Here is a 22104-nt window from a genome sequence, read left to right on the forward strand (position 1 = left end):
AATATTATTTTATAATATAGAGAATCGTCTAAAATTAGCAACTCTTTTTGGCTGGAAAATAAAATATCTAGGTAATAGGTATAGCCACCTCAAATAATCCAACAATGGAACAATAATGTTGATATTCGAAACAACAAATGACGTAAACTTGTCCTTTCCTTACCTTACCATAAATAATTTAGTATTTTAGTCACGTTTGTTCATACATTGAAGCATCCAAGAAACATGCTAGGAAATTTCACTTTCTCACTCAATTTCTCCCATGACCTTATATAATCTTCCCTGCATATCAACATTTCCCACGAAATTATTTGTAAAAAAAGAATATTGATTTTTGCTTCAAAAGATGAACGCAAAGCCCCACTTTGTTTCGGTTTTTCTCATATTTTCACTTCTGTTTCTCTCTTCCTCGACTTCAGTTTCTGCACAAGAAGTTGGTAATGTCAAAAATCCAGTATTGATTGCTTTGTTGTTGTTCTTTTCTTAATTAGCCTTCCACATTTATAAATTTGATCATTTTAGCTTATATTCTGTTTTGGAACATTTTGACCCCAATACTTTATTTTAGGGTAAATAAGTCTCCTAACATTAGATAGAATAGTCACTTGGTCCTTTTTCTTTTTTTAGAACATTTTGGCAATCAACATTTCATTTTAGTATAAAAAGACTCCTATTTTAGAGCATTAATCGTGTGTCAACTAAGGGTTTCAATTTATAGAGGGAATTTTTGTCCCAAAGTAAAACATTGGGGCCAAAATTCTAAAAAAAAAAAGAATAAATGACTATTTTGGTAAAAGTTGGGGGCTACTTTGGCATTATGTCTTTTTTTTTTTTTGACAAAATACTCTAGAAAAAAGAATAAGTGTCAAAGTGACTATTTGGTGAAACTTTAGGGGACTTTTTATTCTAAAATGAAACATTGGAATCAAAATGCTCAAAATAAAAGGACTGAAATGATCATTTTGGTAAACATTGGGGACTAATTTGACATTATGCTTTTTTTCCTTTTTAAGAAAATTGATGGAGAAAATGAAAATGGTATGTTGCAGAGGATGAGAGGGAGTTTGATTACTTAGACAACAGTGGGAAAGGACCAATGCATTGGGGTGATCTGAAGAAGGAATGGGCTGCCTGCAAACATGGTGATTTGCAATCCCCAATAGACATGTCCAGCCACAGAGTGATGATAATCAACAAATCTGGAGACCTAAAGAGGAGATACAAGCCCTGTGATGCCCTCGTCAAGAACCGAGGCCACGATATTTCGGTAACAAATTAATTCATGAATATTACAGTCGAATCGAGTTTATAAAATTATTGAACGTTTTCTTTGAATATATGGCAGATTAAGTGGCCGGATTGTGATGCAGGTTCGATCGAGGTCAATGGTACCGAATACTCTCTCCAACAAGCACACTGGCACTCCCCTTCCGAGCACACCATTAATGGCAGAAGGTATGCCATGGAACTACACATGGTGCACCAGAGCAAAGACCCCAACTTGAAGAACAATATAGCTGTTGTTGGACTACTTTACAGGTTTGGTGCACCTGATGCTTTCCTCTCCAAGGTAATGTTCAATTTCTTCCTGTAGCTTCGTGTTTGATACCAACATTTAAAAACCCTTTTCCCGTTCGATCCGATTCTGCTGCCGGGAATGCTCTCTGACATGTTATGATATGCTTTCATGAAAATATCAGCTGATGAGCAACATTACATCCATGGCTGATAGTCTGCTAGAAAGGGAAGTGGGAGTTATCAATCCGAACACGATAAAGATGGGGGGCAAGAAGTATTACAGATACATGGGCTCATTGACAGTTCCTCCTTGCAGTGAAGGTGTCATTTGGACAATGAACAAGAAGGTAAAATAAATAGTTTACTGAAAAAATCTAATCACCTCTAACAATTTCTTCTCTGGAAAATAAGATTCTGAAGCATATTTGTACTATATATATATATATATATGCAGATAAGAACAGTTTCAAGAGATCAAGTTCGAGCACTCCGAATAGCTGTTCATGATGTAAGTTAATACCTTTTAACTTATGATAATCTCAAGTGAGCAAATTCATGAAGCAAATCTAACGTTTGTTTGATCAAATGGTTTGATCAGTATGCAGAAGCAAATGCAAGACCTGTGCAACCACTGAATCATCGACAGATCAAACTTTACGGTCCGAACTGATTAAATCTACAGAATGTATCAAGAACCCAGATTTTGATGTGTATTTATACACCATTCTGAGATTTATGTTACAAGGTTAGTATACATTGTTGCATATTCAGTTGGATCTACTAAGAATTCCATTTACCTGTTGTAAACCGAAAACTTAAATACGACATTCAAAACAGATATCTTATAAAATTCGGAATTTATTTAGCGCAAGAAACGATACGATTACATAACATATGCGTTCATACTTTGTTCTACTAATACAATGTGCAAGCTCCGGATCGAGCAGACATGTCACGGCAGATTAGCATACAGAGACAGGAGTAAACAAACAAAGAAAAAAAACTTATTATTCCAGCTACCCTCTAGTGCCCTAGTGAAAATTCCCCATTCCATAGCAGTTAACAAAGTAACTAAAAGAGGAAATGGAAAAGCACGAAATAAACATCGACGAACCAATCATTTAACTATTTTCGTAATCTCAGATGAGCCCAAAGCAGGACCTCCACGTGTCAGCCTGGTGTTGTATGATATGCATTTCGGGCACTTGTGTGCCAAGATATGGAAATTAACCTCAGAATGTTCCCCACAGTCGTTACAGAGAATCCAAACCTGGTTGATTAAATAAGTGTTTAATCGAAAAATAGCTCATTGAAACTAAACAAAGATAGCTGCTAAAATCTGCAAATTAAGTATTTCACTGACCATCTTATTCTGATAAATCTGAGGCATAGTTGTTGAGGCAATCTGAAATTTGTTTTTGAGAACATTTTGCCAAATGAATTAAATGAGAAACATTACATGCGCGGTTAAATACAAATATAAGTTGATCAATTCCATGCATACCTCTCTGTCAAGTCTCTCCCACGTTCGGGACATATCACAAAACGATTTTGAGCAAACAGGACATGAGTACCTGCAATAACACCATCAAAAACCAGCTAACAAAGAATGACATACGGAATGAATAAGGAAATACTTTTGACAAACATAATCAGCATCAACATGGGGTTGCACGTGTGCTCAAAAGGACTTACCGAAAATGCCGTTGCATCTCTTTTACACATTTCAAATGTATCGTGTGGCCACATGGTAAGACAGTTATGTCTTTTGTCGTATCAAAGAGAAACTAAAACGACAAGACCAAAAACGGCAAATTAGAGCGGCTCAAAAAAGCATACGACACTTGCAAAGTTCTACAGAAACCTAGGGTGTTTTAAACTTACCTCGAAGCAAACGGCACAATTATGATGCATAGCTTTTTCGGCACAATTATGATGCATAGCTTTTTCAACACAATTGTGGGAGTTCTTCATCATCATAGAATAGCAACATCCTTTGACAAATTCAATCCAAACATTAACGATTGAAGATGGAGAAAACAAAAATGATGTTTCAAGTGAAAAAAACGCAGGATAAGTCGGTAATCTTACCGCATTTATCACAATGGAAAAAGTTCTCCGCACCTCCAGTTCTACAAGATCGAACAAAGTTAATAAGTGGATATCATATGCATGTAGACACAAAAAAAGAGTAGATTTATCTAATATCGAACCTGCAGATACCACATTCATTTCAATGGTACTGATTTTTTGAGACCTTGTAATTCAAGAAAACAAAATTTTGTGAATTATAAGGAAGCTTATTCATTGAATTGCATTATATTGAACGATAAAATGGAAGCAAACCACTAACATCATCATCGAAAAAGTTGCATTTCGAACAAAAGTACTTTCCCATGCAAACCCCACAGTTTATGCAATACTGTTGAACCTAATTTTAAATCAAGAAAGGACATACCAAGTTAGTAAATTCACTGCTGTTCTCATTCTACTCGATCTTTATATCACCATTAAAATAATTTCAGAAACTTACATCTTGTTCTATGTCACACAAGGAACAAACAACCTGGAAAAAAAGTTATTGAATATAACAATATAGCTAAAAATGAGAGAAAACTGTCCAAAATTACTACAACAAAAACATGAACAAAAAAGGGAGTACAAGATGATCTGGCCCTTTTTATGTCATGGCGAGGAACCTCGTGACGATCAAAAGGATCAACTTCCATTGAGTTCTGTAAAAAGAGAAACCATTTTTTTCAAAATTAAATTGATGTTCTGCATGATGAGCTAATAGAAACAATTAAAAAGAAGAAGTTGAAGAGAATTGAAAAGCGAAGGAAGGACCTTGGATTCATTATGACAATGTCTGCAGTTGAATATCTCACCGCAACAAGGAGCTCTGATCTTGCACCTTCTTCTGTAGTGAGAACTGTAAACACTAATTTTTCATTTTACTTAATTTATTATTATTAAAATTATTATTATTATTATAAGTATTATATTATATTATATATTATATATTATTATTAAATAATTATTACAAGCCCAGATCCAGAAGCCCATAGGAAACCCTAAACCCAATTTAAGGTTTGTATCATCTCTTGCCCCAGTCGCCAGCATCACAGCCGTTGGATCTAGCTATGATCCAACGGTCCAGAACCCTCCAGAAGGAAACCATAGAGTTATGATAACCCTAGGGCCACGTCCCAGACGCCTCTCCAGTTTCCAGAAGTCCTCAGCCGTCGTCGTTGATTCTAGAAGGCCACACGTCCGTTGCCGCCTCCAGATGCTGCCAGATGCCACAACACCATGTGCCGATGCTTCAGTAATGCCACGCCACCCCCATCGAAGCCTTCAGAAACGCCTCGTCATCACCCCACGTCGAGAAGACGAGAAGACTTACCACCGAGGAAGCTACGCCGTCGTCAGAATCTCCACACACACCGCCGAAATACGTGGTTTTTCTGTAGATCTAGGTAATTTCGAGGCTGTTTAAGGGAAAAAGAGGTCGGATTAGGCCAGGGGAGGTTCAAAGCTTCATTTTGAGTATATTTTTAATTTTCCGGCCACCATGGGTGGTGGCCGGCGGTGGTGGTCGGCGCCGGAGCATGACTGCCGGCCGGTGGTCTCTCCATCTCCGTTTTAGAGAGATGACAGAGAGGAAAATTTTCTCTCAGATTAGAGAGAGAGAAAGAAAAGAAGCAAATGAGAAATGGCCCTTAGGGCCGGCTGGTTATAGGGTATTTATACCAAATATGAAACGACGAGGTAAACCCTTTCCGCGGTGTTCCATGTTTGTAATCTTTACAAAATAGTCACCACCAGTTATTTTTATTTATTTTAATTTGGCATTCGAATTTTAATGTATTATGTTTTAGTCATTAATCAGTAAATATTTATATATTTAGGATAAATATCATATTTAGTCCCTCATATTTTTATATTTAATATTTCAATCCCGAATAACTAATAGGTTAAATACATTATTAGCACTTAGATTGTTTTATTATTCGAGTTAGAGCCTTTAATTTTAATAATATATTTTAATCTGAATAGCATGTTTTAATTTATTTTAATTTGACATTCGAATTTAATATAATTTATTTTAGTCCATAAATTAATAAATGAGTAAAATAACATGTTTAATCCTGTAATTTAAATAATAATTATGTATTATGTATTTAATTCTATAGGTTATAATTTAGTTACTAATTTCAATTTTTTTTACAAGTTTTATTTATTTTAAATATAGTTTTAATTTTGTTCATTGTTTAGTTATATGTTAATTTTATATGTTTACTTTTAATTATTATTACTATTATTATTATTATTATTTAGCCATAAATATATATATTTATATAATAAATATTTTTTTATTTATTAAAATCTTATTTAATTACTTTTAACTTATGTTAATCCTATTTAATATTTATTTATTTTTCAATATTAAGAAAGGGCAGTCTTAAAACAATTGGATGTCCATTTTCTGATATTTTTAAATAAATAAATATCATATTTTATAAATTATATATTAATTGTTTTAATTATTTAATATAGAAGAAAAGGGATGTCTTAAGGCACCTAGAAGTCCTTTTCTGATATTTCTAAATAAATAAATATTTTATTTATAAATATATATAAATTAATATATTTTTTTATAATTATAATTTGAAATAATAGGATTATAAATTAAATATATTTGAATTTTTAAATTTCTAATAATAGAGACAATTTATAATTAAAAGTACCAATTTGGGCGTTGTAGGGGTGCTAATCCTTCCCTAAACGTAACCGACCACGAATCCCTTTTATTATTAAAAAGAACGAATTTTTGGTTAAAACGCAGATCAGTTTATCTTTTAATCGATGTTTTCTTAAAAACTCTTTTAAAGGATGATTTTTAGGTATTCGACCTACCTGACCTAAAAGGTCGATGTCGACTCCCAAATTATTTTAAAAACCATTTATTCACATCACTTTTCCCGCCTAGTAAAAAATTCGTGCCCGGACGAAAACCGGTTACGACAGCTTGGCGACTCCGCTGGGGATTAGTCAAGCTTTTAAAGATCAATTATAAATTGTCTCTATTAATTATAAATTAAAAAATCATATATTTAATTTATAATTCTTTCTTTTCAAATTTTTTATATATACTTATTATTTTCATAGTATTTATATATATTATTAATATTTCATTTTATTTGCAAGTATTTTATTTCATTATTTATTTTTCTGTCAGAGGTTTGAACATTTCTCTCCTCACACACAACACTTGCATTGCATAACATAAGCTTTTTAATCAAGCTTGTCCCTTTTAAGTGGGAGTGAAAGCGACGTCTTCGTGAGAATTTATTCTCCGTGTCAGACCTAGCAAGTAACTTTCGGGGTTTATATGCTCTATGTCTTCGTGGGAATTTATTCTCCGTGTCAGGCATAAAGAAATGTGTCCCCTCGAATTGAACTCGGTCCGCTTAAGTCTGTGATGGACTAGGATTGAGGGTTGGCAGCCCAAGGGATCATCAACAAGGACAGTTCGAGTACCTTTACTCCTAGAACTGAAAACCTGCATATAATAAACCCTAGAAACTCTCCCGATCTGAAACCATGCCGAAATTTTGTCAGTAGGTATACACAAAGGAGAAATAAGCTCTAGCTTTTAATTTATTTTATTTCCTTTTCTTTTTCCTGAATAAATGCATGCGAACTAGAAATCATGCGGTTAGGTTAAATTTTCCAAACAAAACATGGAACTAGAAAGCATGAGGTTAAGATTTATACCTTGATAGATAGATTTTTTCCATTAGTTGGTACTAACTATTCTATTTTTTCTTATTTTTTCATGCATGTTACATTGCTCTAATCTGTTCATATTGATTTCTTTGTTTGCATTGCATGATCATGGCATAATCAAAAGGTGTTTACTAGAAATATTGTTCATCATATTGGAAAGAAATCGTAAATGGACAAAAAGTTTTATGATCAAACAAAAATATGATGCGGCCAAGAAAATGCATCCTGAGGGAACTCCGAGGATAGATGAGAGCTATGCACCCAAAGATCGTATGCCCACTGAAGAGCAAAAGGAGATACGAGAAATAAGAGAGCAGATGACCAAGATGATGGATAGAATATCTGTTTTGGACAAAGAAAAAGAAACCCCTACACAGAAAGAGAGAGAGCTCAATGAACCTAACTCTACAATGTCAGATACACAAGGGACTTCTGATCTTAACCAGTTTGAGAAATTACAAACAATCATCATTCGTATTCACAAATCGTCTGGAGATACCGAAGAAATGATGACCACTGTAAAAGCTTCTAGAGATGAGAAGAAATCATGCAATTTGAAATCGTCAAAGTTTAGTCTGCTCCCGACGTCTAAAACTCAGGTTCAATCCAAGACAAAAGGCGGTTCTCATGTTGATGCTATACCTATATCATATAAAGAGTTGTATGAAAAGTTATTTGAAGCACGAGAAGTAGCTCCATATTACATAAAACCATTCCAACCTCCGTATCCAAATTGGTATGACATCAACGTTCATTGTGAATATCATGCCGGAGCTCAAGGACATACCATCGAGAATTGTCTTGCCTTCAAACGTCGAGTCCAAAGTCTTTTGGATCATGGAACCTTACAATTTATGGTAAATGATCGACCTAGTTTGGTAACCAAAGGTCCTGCTAGATTAATACCAAAAGTCTTCAAAGGTAAGAGTATCAATAGGGGGCGCCCAGAAAGAAGAAGATTTACTAAGGTTCGAGGCTCAAATACGTCATTTAAAGATGGAAAACAATAAATTGAGCATCAAAATGAAAACCATGCAGGAATATTTCCAGAAGATCAATCAAGCTTTTCGAAATGCTGGCATAGGAAATACCCCAGAAGAGTGGATAACAGGGGTCACTGAACTGAAAAAGAGTTGCAACATACATGAAGATCTTGTCCAAAAACTTTTTGAACACAAATGTTCTCTCACAAGGGAAAATGAGCAACTCCGAGAATTGACACAGGAGATGAAAGAACACCAGAATGTCATGGAAGAAGCTGCAGTCCAAACAAGCAATATGGCCCATAAGCTGATAAACTAACTTGGTTTTAGAGAAGAAAATGGGAAAGTTATTCCCTATATGTAAAGTTTTGTTGAAGTTAGGACTGAAAGATATCCTTATATGTAAAGTTTTGTTTGATGTACCAAAACTTTTGTGTTCAATGAAATTTGTTCTAAGATGATCACTCTTGAGTAACACCTTTTCATATATACATTTGCATTTTGCATCCTTGCATTTTTCATTTTGCATTTATACTTTTATGTTTCCTTTTGTATTGCACAATTTACATTTTTATGGTTACATTCACATTTTTATATTTGCTTTTTTACGTTTGTATTCATATTTTCATTTTTTGCGTTTGCATCTTTACATATTTACATTTTGTTTAAAAATATTTTTGCATACATTTAAATATGTGGAATAATTCGGGGAAGATTCCATGACAGAATTTTTGAAATCAAAGTGGAGCTAACTTGGTCTTCCTAAAGAGAGATAATAGCTATGAATGAGATTTTAGCAAGGGTTGGTAGAATTGAGAAATTGCAAGAGCAATTTATCAAGACTCAACAAGATCATGCAAAAGAGTTTCAGGATGATTCAAAAGAGCAAATGACCAAGCTGATGAACCTGATGAATGTTGTGATACATGGAGAGAAACCCTTAGAGAATTCTGTTGTGAAAGATTTGAATGGAATTATAAATGATATAGCTAACACAATGGAAACAAATGTCCAGGACTTTGTCAGGGAATGTGGAAATCCAATAAATCTACAAAAATCGGGTATGACCCCAGAAATGCAACAGAGATCAAGCTGAAGCAAAGTAAAGAGGAGGTTCAAAAGCCATTGAAGAAAGCTAAGAAAGGAAAAAATAAAGTGATACCTCTCATTCCAATTCCAATCCCATATTCAGACTTGTTACCATTTCTCTTTGAAAGTGGTCTTGTAACACTCATTCCTCCTAGAGCATATTATTGGCGTCCAGATTGGCAAGAGGTCAAAGATTTATGCAATTATCATTCTGGAGATTTTAGTCACTCTGCAAAAAATTGTATAACCCTGAAATTAAATGTCTAAAATCTTATCGAAGAGGGGTTACTATATTTTGAAGATAAGAAACCTAAATTCCTCAAAAACTCAAAGTTGGTTGAAGAAAAGAGATCTTTCCATCATCATCTTCCTCATGATGTTGGTAAAGAATCAAACATTCAAAGCAAATATATTAATCATCAGTCACAATGTCTTCAAGAAAGCAAAGTAAACAATTATAAAGAGACAATGATGTCAGGGGAGAATCTACCCTGTTTTCCTTCAGTTTCATGCAGCAAGATATATTACAAATTGCTCCAGGCCCAGATTATTGCTCCATATCGAGCTAAGCCTTTGTTGCTTCCATATCCAAGTTGGTATAATGAGAAAGTCTTTTGTGACTATCATGCTGGAGCCCGAGGACACTCCATTGAGAATTGCGGTAACTTCAAACGACGGGTTCAAGACCTTTTGGTTTGGGGAATCATAGAAGTGGATGATCAGTCTATTTTGGTCAATCAATTGGGAATCAAACCCCAAAATATAATGGATAGCATTAAAACAAGTGAAGTACATACAACAGAGGAAGAGGAAAACAAAGCATCTGAGCCAAAGATAAAACGTTCAATTTTTAATACCTCTCTGATTATAAATGATAAAGAAGTAAAAGGAGAGGTAATTCGAGATTAGCCCACAGGTTTAAAAATGAATGAGAAAGATGCAACTCTGAAGAAAACTCAAACACCTGTATCAGATTTTCTAAGGATAAGTAAGGCAGTGGGCAATATAAAGAGTCTGGTGAATACTACTCCAATCATAGCTGCAAGATGCATTCAAAATCAGAACAAAACTGTCATCACCAAAGAAAGTTGTTCTGAATATAAGCCCAATTTCCACTCGAAAAAAAAGATGATAGAGTCTGTTCAAGAAGAAGGAGAGATTTGTGCATCTGAAAGTTTATCCAAAGAAGTTGACACAAAAAATGATCAAGAAATGAGGGGCAAATGGGACAAGAACTCTGGTCCAATTGCACACCCAACTTTATAGGAATAATGAGGCATGATGCATAAACAAGTGGAAGTGTTATCTACCACTGTAGTACTTTATATTTTCAGCATCTTGTTTGAACTTGTTTTTTTTGTTTGTTCCTTTCTTCACCTTTTGTGCAATAAATAAATGTGTATTGTTTTTATGGTTATGAGCAAGGAATCAAGTTTTAACCTTGAGATTATTGAGTATCAAGTAAATTAAATATTCTTTTAATTTTTCAAAAGTTATAGATCTTTGGCAAGTGATAAAATTATACCTCCATCCAATGCCAATTACTTGATCCTCTAAAGACCAAATTTTGACCGTACATTTATCTGAGACTCTGAAGAATGTCTCTACCTATTCTTGAGACACCTACTCCAGATGTTTACCTTTTCGGGTAGAGTTGATCGATTCATTATGTTACATTCCACCATAAGTCACACATTTGTCCTTCCAAATACAAAACCATCATAAACCAAAACACCTCAAAAGAACCAAACTTTCAATTATCCGGGAATCTTCCTTCAAGAAGAGACGATATGAGGCATCATGAATCAACTTATTGAAGATGATTTCGAGTGATTGGGGCATACTCAAAGAAGAAGGAAAAAGTGATTGATTGAAATAAATATATCATGCATTAATTACATTTTTTTCATGTAAATAAAGTTAATCTTGAATATTCATCCCCCTGGAGATACCTATTTTTACAAGGACTTCTATGTATGAGATGACTGAACTTCGCACACGAGTCAAGCATGCAAACTCAGTGTCATATCACCCAAAGATGAATGGGGCATTTGCAGGAGCAAATAAGAACCTTAAGAGGATCATTACAAAGACCACTGAAGCTTACAAAGATTGGCACGAGAAGCTAACTTTTGCCTTATATGCATATTGAATTACTGTGTGAACATTTACTGGGGCAACACCTTATTGTTTAGTCTATGGGATGGAAGCAGTATTACCAATTGAAGTTGAGATCCCATCATTTTGTATCCTAAAGGAGGAAAAATTGGAGAAGACTGAATGTATCCAATTTCGATTTGATCAATTAAACCTTATTGATGAGAACCAATTGAAAGCTATTTTCCATGGGCAGATGTATCAGAAATGGATAAAAGGTCACGAACAGAAAGTACATCTGAGAGAGTTCTAAGAGTGTGATCTAATATTGCCTATACATAAAGATTTCTATAGGAAATGAATGTCTAATTGGGAAGGGACCTATGTTGTAAAAAAGGCCTTATTCGGAGGAGTGTTGATCTTGGCAGGAATAGATGGGAAAGTTCTGAGAAACCAAATAAACTCAAATTCTATCAATAAATATTATACTTGAAAAAAAAGGGAAAAAAATGAAAAAATGAAAAAAAAAAAGAAAAAGGAAAAAATTGAACCAAGATGGGTGACTCATAGAACCTCAAGTTACAAAGTTGATCAAGTACAATTAGTTCAAAGATTCATATTCAGCAAGAAGAGCAAGAAATGTTGAAGATATGAGAAAATATGAATGGATTAAAAATATTTGGCAGTCTAGAGGGATCCAGATGATAGAAAAATCCCTAGCAAAGCAGATCCAAGTCAAGCAAAGAAAGATTGAAGGCATCCAATTAAGAAAGAATATCTTCAGAATTCATTTCGCCTCTCAAGATTGATTTTTATTTGCAAAAATTGGTTTTTAAAATCTTTAATGCATGATATAAAAAATGATAAAAGGGGGGTTCAAGATGTAAATTTTTAAATAACATTTTGAAACCAAAGGAGGATTTGAGTTGAAAACCTGAAAAGGTGGCTCGAATATTGAATGGTGCAACAACGACATAAGAGACGATCTTAACCTCTTAATGAAGCACCACACATCCCAAAGACGTTCCTGAGAGTCAGACACAAGAAGTATCTCTATCAGATGAACATAACAACGAGAAGTATCTCTACAAGATGAGCATAACAATCATTTCTTCAAGTTAACCCAAAGAGACATATATGATGGACCAACTTGAAAGAACCTACTTTACCAAAATCAACCTACACCTCAAATCAGTCAATAATTTTGACACTTGCCATAGGACTATGATTTTTGAATTTTTTTAAATGTAGTTGATTTATTTGATATTCATTAAACTCATTGTTTATGATTTGATTATATTGTGAACCTGAAAGGGGTAATACTTTACAAAATTCTTTCATTCTTCAATAAAGAAAGGAGAAAAAACATTTTCAAACATGACAGACTCAAATGAGGAAGGTCCTTGAAGCAATTGTTGCTTATTCTACCTCTGTTGTAGAAAAAGAATGAACGAGGCCAAAATAATGAAGCACTTCACATTTTTGAAAGCAAGTGGTCTGAGAAGCCAGAAAGTTTGGAGAATTGAACTTATGATGCTCTCCTGTGACATTATTAGCAGCTCATCAAAAAAAATTATCATTTATCTCATGCTGAGGGTGATAAGCATCACCAGACAGATTATTTTCCCCAACCATCAATTCATGTTCTCTAGAAGATTACATCATAGAGCCATGAACAAGTCACTACCTGCACTTGATACATCATTGCTACTTCTTCTATGCCGATCATTTTCTTTGTCAAGATGATATCCATTATGTCCTTCAGAAGATTGCTGAATTTGAATTTGAGGACTTATGGCACAGAATAAGACATTGGAATAGAATCTACCCTTATAGGCCTTTTATATAGGGTAACATTGGTTACAGGATTCCAAAAGTTGAAGATAATCAGTTTTACCGTCAATTAAACCGTTCCATGATTCGAAAAGAGTGGGATATATTGGAGCAGCAGAAGAGACAGTTGTCGTAGCAGTCATTGCAAGAAAATGCACCAACAAAAATCTTCTAGTTCATCCTGATGATGTTTATTTCTTCCAGTAAGGTTGTTACGCTGGATGCCACCAACAACAAGGTCGAATTCGACAAATCTACTCATCAATTGCTCCAACCGATCAACATTCAGTTCTTGCACATCTGTTTTCAAAGATATGCCAAGACAGTAGAAGGCGACCTCTGCATCACTGATCCCAAATAAAAAAGACATTGATATCACCAGAGAACATGTCTCTAGCAGCTTCTCATGTATGGTTTTTAGGGAAACCTAGAAGTATTTACACCTCATCAAGTTCAAGTGGAACAATTTTATTCCTTCCAACCCATACCAGATTCCATTTTCAGCACTCATCAAGAACATACTTCTGGACACTCGAAGGTGGCTCATCGTCATAAGCTTCAAGGGCCTTACAGATCCTTTCTGTCAATTTGGCACTTCCTGTACATGTTTGTAAACAGTTCAACTTTATTTTTGGATCCCGAGAAGGTCACCAGTTTGTTGTCAATGGAAAAGCATCATGTATAGTGCAATGAGAAAGCAGAATAAGAGGAAATCTATTCTCAATTGGCAGATTATGAATGTAGCCCTTTCCGTGTAGTAGTACAAAAATACTTTAAATCTACAAAGTCTGGCTCTACATTGTATAAGTACCGTGACATTGTGGTCCAAACACCAACTGGAGCAAGCACCACGTTCTCATAGTAGAAATAAAGAGGCCCAATAGCATCTTCTGGAAGTGTTCTTTGAGTTATCTGATCTGTTTCGGTAAGAACCCCAGAACCAATTATTGGAAGTGAAAGATGAACTGCATGATCGTCTTCATTAAGAAGCTTCTTTTCAAGCTTCCTCTGCTTCTTCCTTTTTAAAAACCATAGCCCAAGTTTCGCCTTTGCTTGTAATTGGGGTCATTTCATAATGAATTCCTACCTTCTACTGGAAGAAATGCGTCAGCTACTTTAGCCATTTGATCAGCACATATAAAATCTGTCAATTCTACAATTGATGAATCTGGACAACATCTCTCCATGGTTATTGAACCCTCAGCCTCTGAGTACCCCATTTTCGTCAAATATAACAGTTTATTCTCCTCATCAGAATCAGAATTAAGGATTTCCTCAGTATCAGAAAGAACTATCAATATCTGTGAAATCATCCTGAAAGATCGCTTCATAATCAGATGAGTTGTTATCAGAATCAACATGTTGCATGGGTGTGGATTTTCAAGAGCCTGTATATGTAGTCTTGCTATTGCATCAGATTACTGTTCGCATAAATTGGTTTCTCTCCCACAGAAAAGTATATTTCAGAGATGACCTTCACTGAAAGATGATAAGACACTGTGTCAGCCTGGAACAGATTACCAAGCTATTTATATTGCTCTGTCTGACTAAATCCCTCCAGATACATAAAATGGTCACCTCATTCAGAAGACACATATCTCAGACGTTTTTGTCAGATTGATTGAGTACTTCTTAAGTTTGTGACAACATGAAGAGAATTTCTCCAGTTACTTGACAATACTACTGTTTAGTGACATCAGAATGAGAGTATTCAAGATAAATAGATTTGGGGCACGAATAAAGCCACAAATACCTACAACAGTTCATTGTCAAAATTGGACCTCGTGGGGATCATGACATTTCAGTCAAACAGACATTGAGAGTGAATCAGACAAATATAGAGGGACATCTTGAGGGCCCATTTTCAACCAGAAATAGAATATTGGGCATTTTGAAGGCTCACAACAATATGAATATTTGGGCATTCTTGGAGGCTCATCTCAACAAGAAGTAATGTTGAGCACACTTTTAACATCTGTATCAGCAAATGTTGGGCCATTTTAAAGGTTCCTTCAGACATATCCATGTGGGGCATTTTGAAGGCTCGGATTAACAAGAAGCAAATGTTGGGGCATGCTGAAAACCCTTTTCAATCAGAATCAAGAATATTGAAGTATTCTGAATATTTATATCAGTAAAATCCTGGGGCATGCTGAAAGCCCCTTTCAATCAGAATCAGGACTGTTGATGCATTTTGAACACTTGTATTAGTCAATGTTGGGGCATCCTGAAGGCCCATATCATCATGTGTCAAGATCATTGACTTGAGCAAATATTTCCAAAGAGACGGAAAGATATGAAGAATGAAAATGATGAAACAGTGATAGTCGAGCTGACTATACATAATTGCTTCGTTCATCAGGCAGTTACATTATGATCATGTTGTTGAACAAATATCTACTCATCAAGTATGGTTTCAAATACCCAATCTTCTTAAACCATATATCAGATGACAGTGTGTTCTTTGATAAACTACATCATGATTGCATGAATAAAGATGGTCCCCAGGTAAATTACTCGATCCAGGGTTCAGTTTCTCAAGATCTCGGCTTTGAATTTTACATTCTCTGTGTCGGTGACAATTGAAAATATTTCTTTGAGATTCCTGGCAGTTAGTTTCAACCATACTGTTGGGATTACGAAGCTGTTTTTCACAATAATGTTCGCTTAATCGATGACATTGGAAAGGGAGACTCGACTCACTTACATTACTGTTATTCCCGTTGTTACTGGGGTTATCATTTCCTGCCAGGATGAACTGAATTTTTATCTATTTTGGGTTTATCATGTACGTTTCATCCCCAGCAGCAAGAATTTCAAGGATATTTTTCTGTACATGGATCCTATAGCTGAAGTGTTTCTACTCTCTACAATGCTCATTATAGAAGAAAACGTGATCAGTATTACACTTGCCCTTGCCCGAGATGATATCGAGATCAATTAGTGTCTCCTATTCAATTCGACACCAGTACATTTTGTGAATTTGACCAACTTTTTGGTCATACCAGTATTTCACTTGTATTCCCATTGAGTTTTGTTCTCAAGTGGTCTTGTGACATCATACAAAAACTTTAAACACCATGCAAAGAGCTTCATTGACCAGCAATTCGAGCAGAAGCCACAGAAAATGATGAATGTGTTGTCAAATGCTTTACGAACATCTGAGCAGAAACCACAGAAAAGTATGAATGTGTTGTCAAGTGTTTTACATCTGAGCATAAACCACATGAGATGATGCATGTGTTGTCAAATGTTTTACTAACCAGTTATTCTGATGCTGAACCAATGTTGTGATCATATGGTTTCCATTTTTGATCCAAGATGAAGTTTGTCTTCTTCAACTTCAAGATTATAAGTTGAGATATGATGAAGATTTCTTTCCGCAGAAGGAGAGCTGAAATTTTAACAACAAGAAACTAGTGGAGCCAACTAAGGTTGAACGACAGGTTGTTGTTAAGCATCTCGACATGATATGGTCCAAGTTGCCTTATTCGAGATCTGATTATATGTGGAGACATGAAAGGAATTGGAATAAATCTCCTTATGATGTGTTTCAAGAGTCAAATCAGAACAGACTCTACTCCCCTAATTAATCCCCGCTGAGTCAGACATATTTACATCTACACTCTTCAAAGATGATAGATTCTCTTTTTAAAGATAATAGATTCTCTTTTCAAAGATGAAAGCTTTATGTAATTTATACACAAGTCCAAGCAAATAAAGTTGGTTTTATCCAAGACAAAATGGGGTATCAGGGTCATAATTTTGACTACAGCAAGAGTTCCACAAATGAAACATTTCTTCTGAGACTTTCATGAAGCAAATAAGACGCAAAGATACAAGTTGATCAAATGATTCTGCAGAAATGCAAGCTTGATAGCATAATTTTCTACACTAATATCCAGAGGTAACCCTGACAATAAATGATGAAGTGAAGGAAGACCAAGTTCACCACTTTGAAGTCAAATGAAGATTGCATCAACATTCATGCATTTATAAGAATATCATTTACACAATAGACAATGCATTACATTGATACATCTGAGTGCATTCAAACATGAAGTTTTACAGATCTTCGGAAGAACAAGAAGATTCATGGTAAAAAATACCTTACAAGAAAAAGGTTTTCAAAACCTCGAATATAGGAATCACGCCAACATCTGAAGAATAGATAGACGCAATCCACAAGAATGAGCATTATCTTGAGATTGGGGCATGTTACCCAATCAACATGTTATTTCGAAAAATAATGAGAAAACGATTTCCATAGTTTCTCATTCAATCTTTTCTAAAATTGAAATTGTTGAAAAGTAAGAAAACGATTTCCTTAGTTTTTTTTACTTAGTAAACTATTTCCCACATCTGTAAGTCCTGCAGTGCATGATGTTTCCAAAAAGCCTTCGAGATCTTTTTGAGGTTTTCAAAGCCTTAGGGTCATCTGTAAGTCCTACAGTGCATGATGTTTCCAAAAAGCCTTCGGGAGCTTTTTGATGTTTTCAAAGCCTTAGGGTCATCTGTAAGTCCTGCAGTGCATGATGTTTCCAAAAAGCCTTCGGGAGCTTTTTGATGTTTTCAAAGCCTTAGGATCATCTGTAAGTTTTTTGATGTTTTCAAAGCCTTAGGGTCATCTGTAAGTCCTGCAGTGCATGATGTTTCCAAAAAGCCTTCGGGAGCTTTTTGATGTTTTCAAAGCCTTAGGGTCTTCTGTAAGTCCTGAAGTGCATGATGTTTCCAAAAAGCCTTCGGGAGCTTTTTGATGTTTTCAAAGCCTTAGGGTCATCTGTAAGTCCTGCAGTGCATGATGTTTCCAAAAAGCCTTCGGGAGCTTTTTGATGTTTTCAAAGCCTTAGGGTCTTCTGTAAGTCCTGAAGTGCATGATGTTTCCAAAAAGCCTTCGGGAGCTTTTTGATGTTTTCAAAGCCTTAGGGTCATCTGTAAGTCCTGCAGTGCATGATGTTTCCAAAAAGCCTTCGGGAGCTTTTTGATGTTTTCAAAGCCTTAGGGTCATCTGTAAGTCCTGCAGTGCATGATGTTTCCAAAAAGCCTTCGGGAGCTTTTTGATGTTTTCAAAGCCTTAGGGTCATCTGTAAGTCCTGCAGTGCATGCTGTTTCTAAAAAGCCTTCGGGAGCTTTTTGATGTTTTCAAAGCCTTAGGGTCATCTGTAAGTCCTACAGTGAATGATGTTTCCAAAAAGCCTTCGGGAGCGTTTTGATGTTTTCAAAGCCTTAGGGTCATCTGTAAGTCCTACAGTGCATGATGTTTTCAAAAAGCCTTCGGGAACTTTTTGATGTTTTCAAAACCTTCGGGTCATTCATAAGTCTTGCAGTGCATGATGTTTCCAAAAAGCCTTCGGGAGCTTTTTTTGATGTTTTCAAAGCCTTAGGGTCATCTGTAAGTCCTACAGTGCATGATGTTTTCAAAAAGCCTTCGGGAGCTTTTTGATGTTTTCAAAACCTTCGGGTCATCTGTAAGCCCTTCAGTGCATGATGTTTTTAAGACCTCTGGAATGATGTTTTCAACATTTCAGTCTTACTCAAAAGAAGTCAAATGAAAAATTATTGTTTTTTTCGTCTTTGCTCTATTCTTGTTAACACAAGAATGAGCAAAGAGGGGCAGCTGTAAACACAAATTTTTCATTTTACTTAATTTATTATTATTAAAATTATTATTATTATTATTATAAATATTATTATTATATTATATTATTATTAAATAATTATTACAAGCCCAGATCCAGAAGCCCATAGGAAACCCTAAACCCAATTTAGGGTTTATATCATCTCTTGCCCCAGCCGCCAGCATCACAGCCATTGGATCTAGCTATGATCCAACGGTCAAGAACCCTCCAGAAGGAAACCCTAGAGTTATGATAACCCTAGGGCCACGTCCCAACCTCCTCTCCAGTTTCCAGAAGTCCTCAGCCGCCGTCGTTGATTCCAGAAGGCCACACGTCCATTGCCGCCTCCAGATGCTGCCAGATGCCACAACACCCTGTTGCCGACGCTTCAGTAATGCCACGCCGCCCCCATCGAAGCCTCCAGAAATGCCTCGTCATCACCCCACGTCGAGCTCTATGGTGAGTCACCACCATAGCTATGGTGACTCACCGAGAAACCCTTCTGTGACCTGTCCGAGGAGCGTTTCGTCGAGGCTATAAAAGCCTCGACTCACCTACAAAACAAAAAAAAGAATAGAGAGGAAGAACAGGAGAAACCACGAGAGAAAGAACTACACCAACGATCCTAGACAACTACGTAAGAGAAGAAGACGAGAAGACTTACCACCGAGGAAGCTACGCCGTCGTCAGAATCTCCACACACACCGCCAAAGAAACCGAAATACCGTGGGTATTTCTGTAGATCTACGTAATTTCGGGGCTGTTTAAAGGAAAAAGAGGTCGGATTAGGCCAGGGGAGGTTCAGAGCTTCACTTTGAGTATATTTTTAATTTTCCAGCCACCAAGGGTGGTGGCCGGCGGTGGTGGTCGGCGCCGGAGCACGGCTGCCGGCCGGTGGTCTCTCCATCTCCGTTTTAGAGAGATGACAGAGAGGAAAATTTTCTCTCAGATTAGAGAGAGAGAAAGAAAAGAAGCAAATGAGAAATGGCCCTTAGGGCCGGCTGGTTATAGGGTATTTATACCCAATATGAAACGGTGTCGTTTCATGGGTATAACTGTGCGTTTTGGGTAAAGGGGTAAACCCCTTCCGCGGTGTTACATGTTTGTAATCTTTACAAAATAGTCACCACCAGTTATTTTTATTTATTTTAATTTGGCATTCAAATTTTAATGTATTATGTTTTAGTCATTAATCAGTAAATATTTATATATTTAGGATAAATATCATATTTAGTCCCTCATATTTTTATATTTAATATTTCAATCCTGAATAACTAATAGGTTAAATTACATTATTAGCACTTAGATTGTTTTATTATTCGAGTTAGAGACTTTAATTTTAATAATTAATATTTTAATCTGAATAGCATGTTTTAATTTATTTTAATTTGACATTCGAATTTAATATAATTTTATTTTAGTCCATAAATTAATAAATGAGTAAAATAACATGTTTAATCCCTGTAATTTTAAATAATTAATTATGAATTATGTATTTAATTCTATTAGGTTATAATTTAGTTACTAATTTCAATTTTTTTATTTTTTTTACAAGTTTTATTTATTTTAAATATATAGTTTTAATTTTGTTCATTGTTTAGTTATATGTTAATTTTATATGTTTACTTTTAATTATTATTACTATTATTATTATTATTTAGTCATAAATATATATATATATATATTTATATAATAAATAATATTTATTTTATTTATTAAAATCGTATTTAATTACTTTTAACTTATGTTAATCCTGTTTTAATATTTATTTATTTTTCAATATTAAGAAATGACAGTCTTAAAACAACTGGATGTTCATTTTCTGATATTTTTAAATAAATAAATATCATATTTTATAAATTATATATTAATTTTTTTAATTATTTAATATCGAAGAAAAGAGTTGTCTTAAGGCACCTAGAAGTCTTTTTCTGATATTTCTAAATAAATAAATATTTTATTTATAAATATATATAAATTAATATATATTTTTTATAATTATAATTTTGAAATAATAGGATTATAAATTAAATATATTTTGAATTTTTAAATTTATAATAATAGAGACAATTTATAATTAAAAAGTACCAATTTTGGGCGTTGTAGGGTGCTAATCTTTCCCTAAACATAACCGACCACGAATCCCTTTTTATTATTAAAAAGAACGAATTTTTGGTTAAAACGCAGATCAGCTTATCTTTTAATCGATGTTTTCTTAAAAATTCTTTTAAAAGATGATTTTTAGGTATTCGGCCTACCTAACTCAAAAGGCCGATGGCGACTCCCAAATTATTTTAAAAACCATTTATTCACATCACTTTTCCCGCCTTGTAAAAAATTTGTGCCCGGACGAACACCTTCAAAATCATAGCAAAAAGATGAATCCTTTATACAGGTATGCATGCAAATGAACATGGTGCAAAATAGAAGCTTGAGAGAGAATAAAAAGTACCCAAAGTCCCCAGTTCCCTTCTCCATTAAAGATGAATTGTTTGACTCCTTGGGCTCAAAACCAACCTCAATTAATCCCCCCAAATTATGCTCCAAAATTCATCTGAAACAAACCCAAAGAACAAAGAATCAATCAATTTTGAAACGAAAACAGAGTTGAAGAACTTTAACATCATACGGAGTTTCAAACAGGAAGAAGACAGACCCGGAAGTGAAACGGGTGACTGAGGTGTCGGCTTCAGTGAGCTAAAGTCTGAAGCGATCATGCAAAGACCATAGATCAGCAACAGGTATATAAACGGTGGGGGGGAGAAGATTTTTAAGTCTAGTCCCTTGACTTTTAAAAGATCATACTATCGCTCTCAGAATTAGATTCTTTAAAAGGAAACCCTATTACGACGCGACACGCAAACGTACTGATCAACCGACCAAAATTGCTTATAGAAAACGAGGGGAGATCAAATGGAAGAAGAAACGCAAAGGGTTGAAGAAACGACAGCTGTGTCACTTTCAACAAATATAAAATATGACGAAAGGAAGACTAAAGATTAAAAATTGATTGTAACAAAAAAAATTATTTAAAATTTAATTTTTCAGATTAAATAGAGTAATTGTCTCAGTTGCAACAAAAAATATTATAAATTTATATTATTTTTTAGTTATAAGTCATAAATCTTGTAATATAAAGATTTTGTTGCAATCGAAAATCTTATTAAGAACAT

At 34.8% G+C, this 22104-nt stretch overlaps 1 protein-coding gene and 1 pseudogene across 1 annotated transcript; one reads left to right on the forward strand and one right to left on the reverse strand.

Annotated features, from left to right (window-relative positions):
• The first annotated feature begins 391 nt into the window (after positions 1–391).
• Positions 392–2204, forward strand: LOC120214460 (alpha carbonic anhydrase 7-like). Its single transcript, XM_039212346.1, has 6 exons — positions 392–437; positions 1050–1267; positions 1346–1570; positions 1701–1865; positions 1973–2026; positions 2117–2204. Exons 2-6 carry the CDS (start codon positions 1097–1099, stop codon positions 2186–2188), a joined length of 687 nt encoding a protein of 228 aa, XP_039068277.1. The 5' UTR covers positions 392–437; positions 1050–1096; the 3' UTR covers positions 2189–2204.
• A 157-nt stretch (positions 2205–2361) lies between these two features.
• Positions 2362–21678, reverse strand: LOC120214505 (annotated as a pseudogene).
• Between the last annotated feature and the right edge of the window lie 426 nt (positions 21679–22104).

This window comes from Hibiscus syriacus, unplaced genomic scaffold (assembly GCF_006381635.1).
Source record: "Hibiscus syriacus cultivar Baekdansim isolate YM2019G1 unplaced genomic scaffold, ASM638163v2 tig00110065_pilon, whole genome shotgun sequence".
In the NCBI taxonomy this organism is placed as follows: domain Eukaryota; kingdom Viridiplantae; phylum Streptophyta; class Magnoliopsida; order Malvales; family Malvaceae; genus Hibiscus; species Hibiscus syriacus.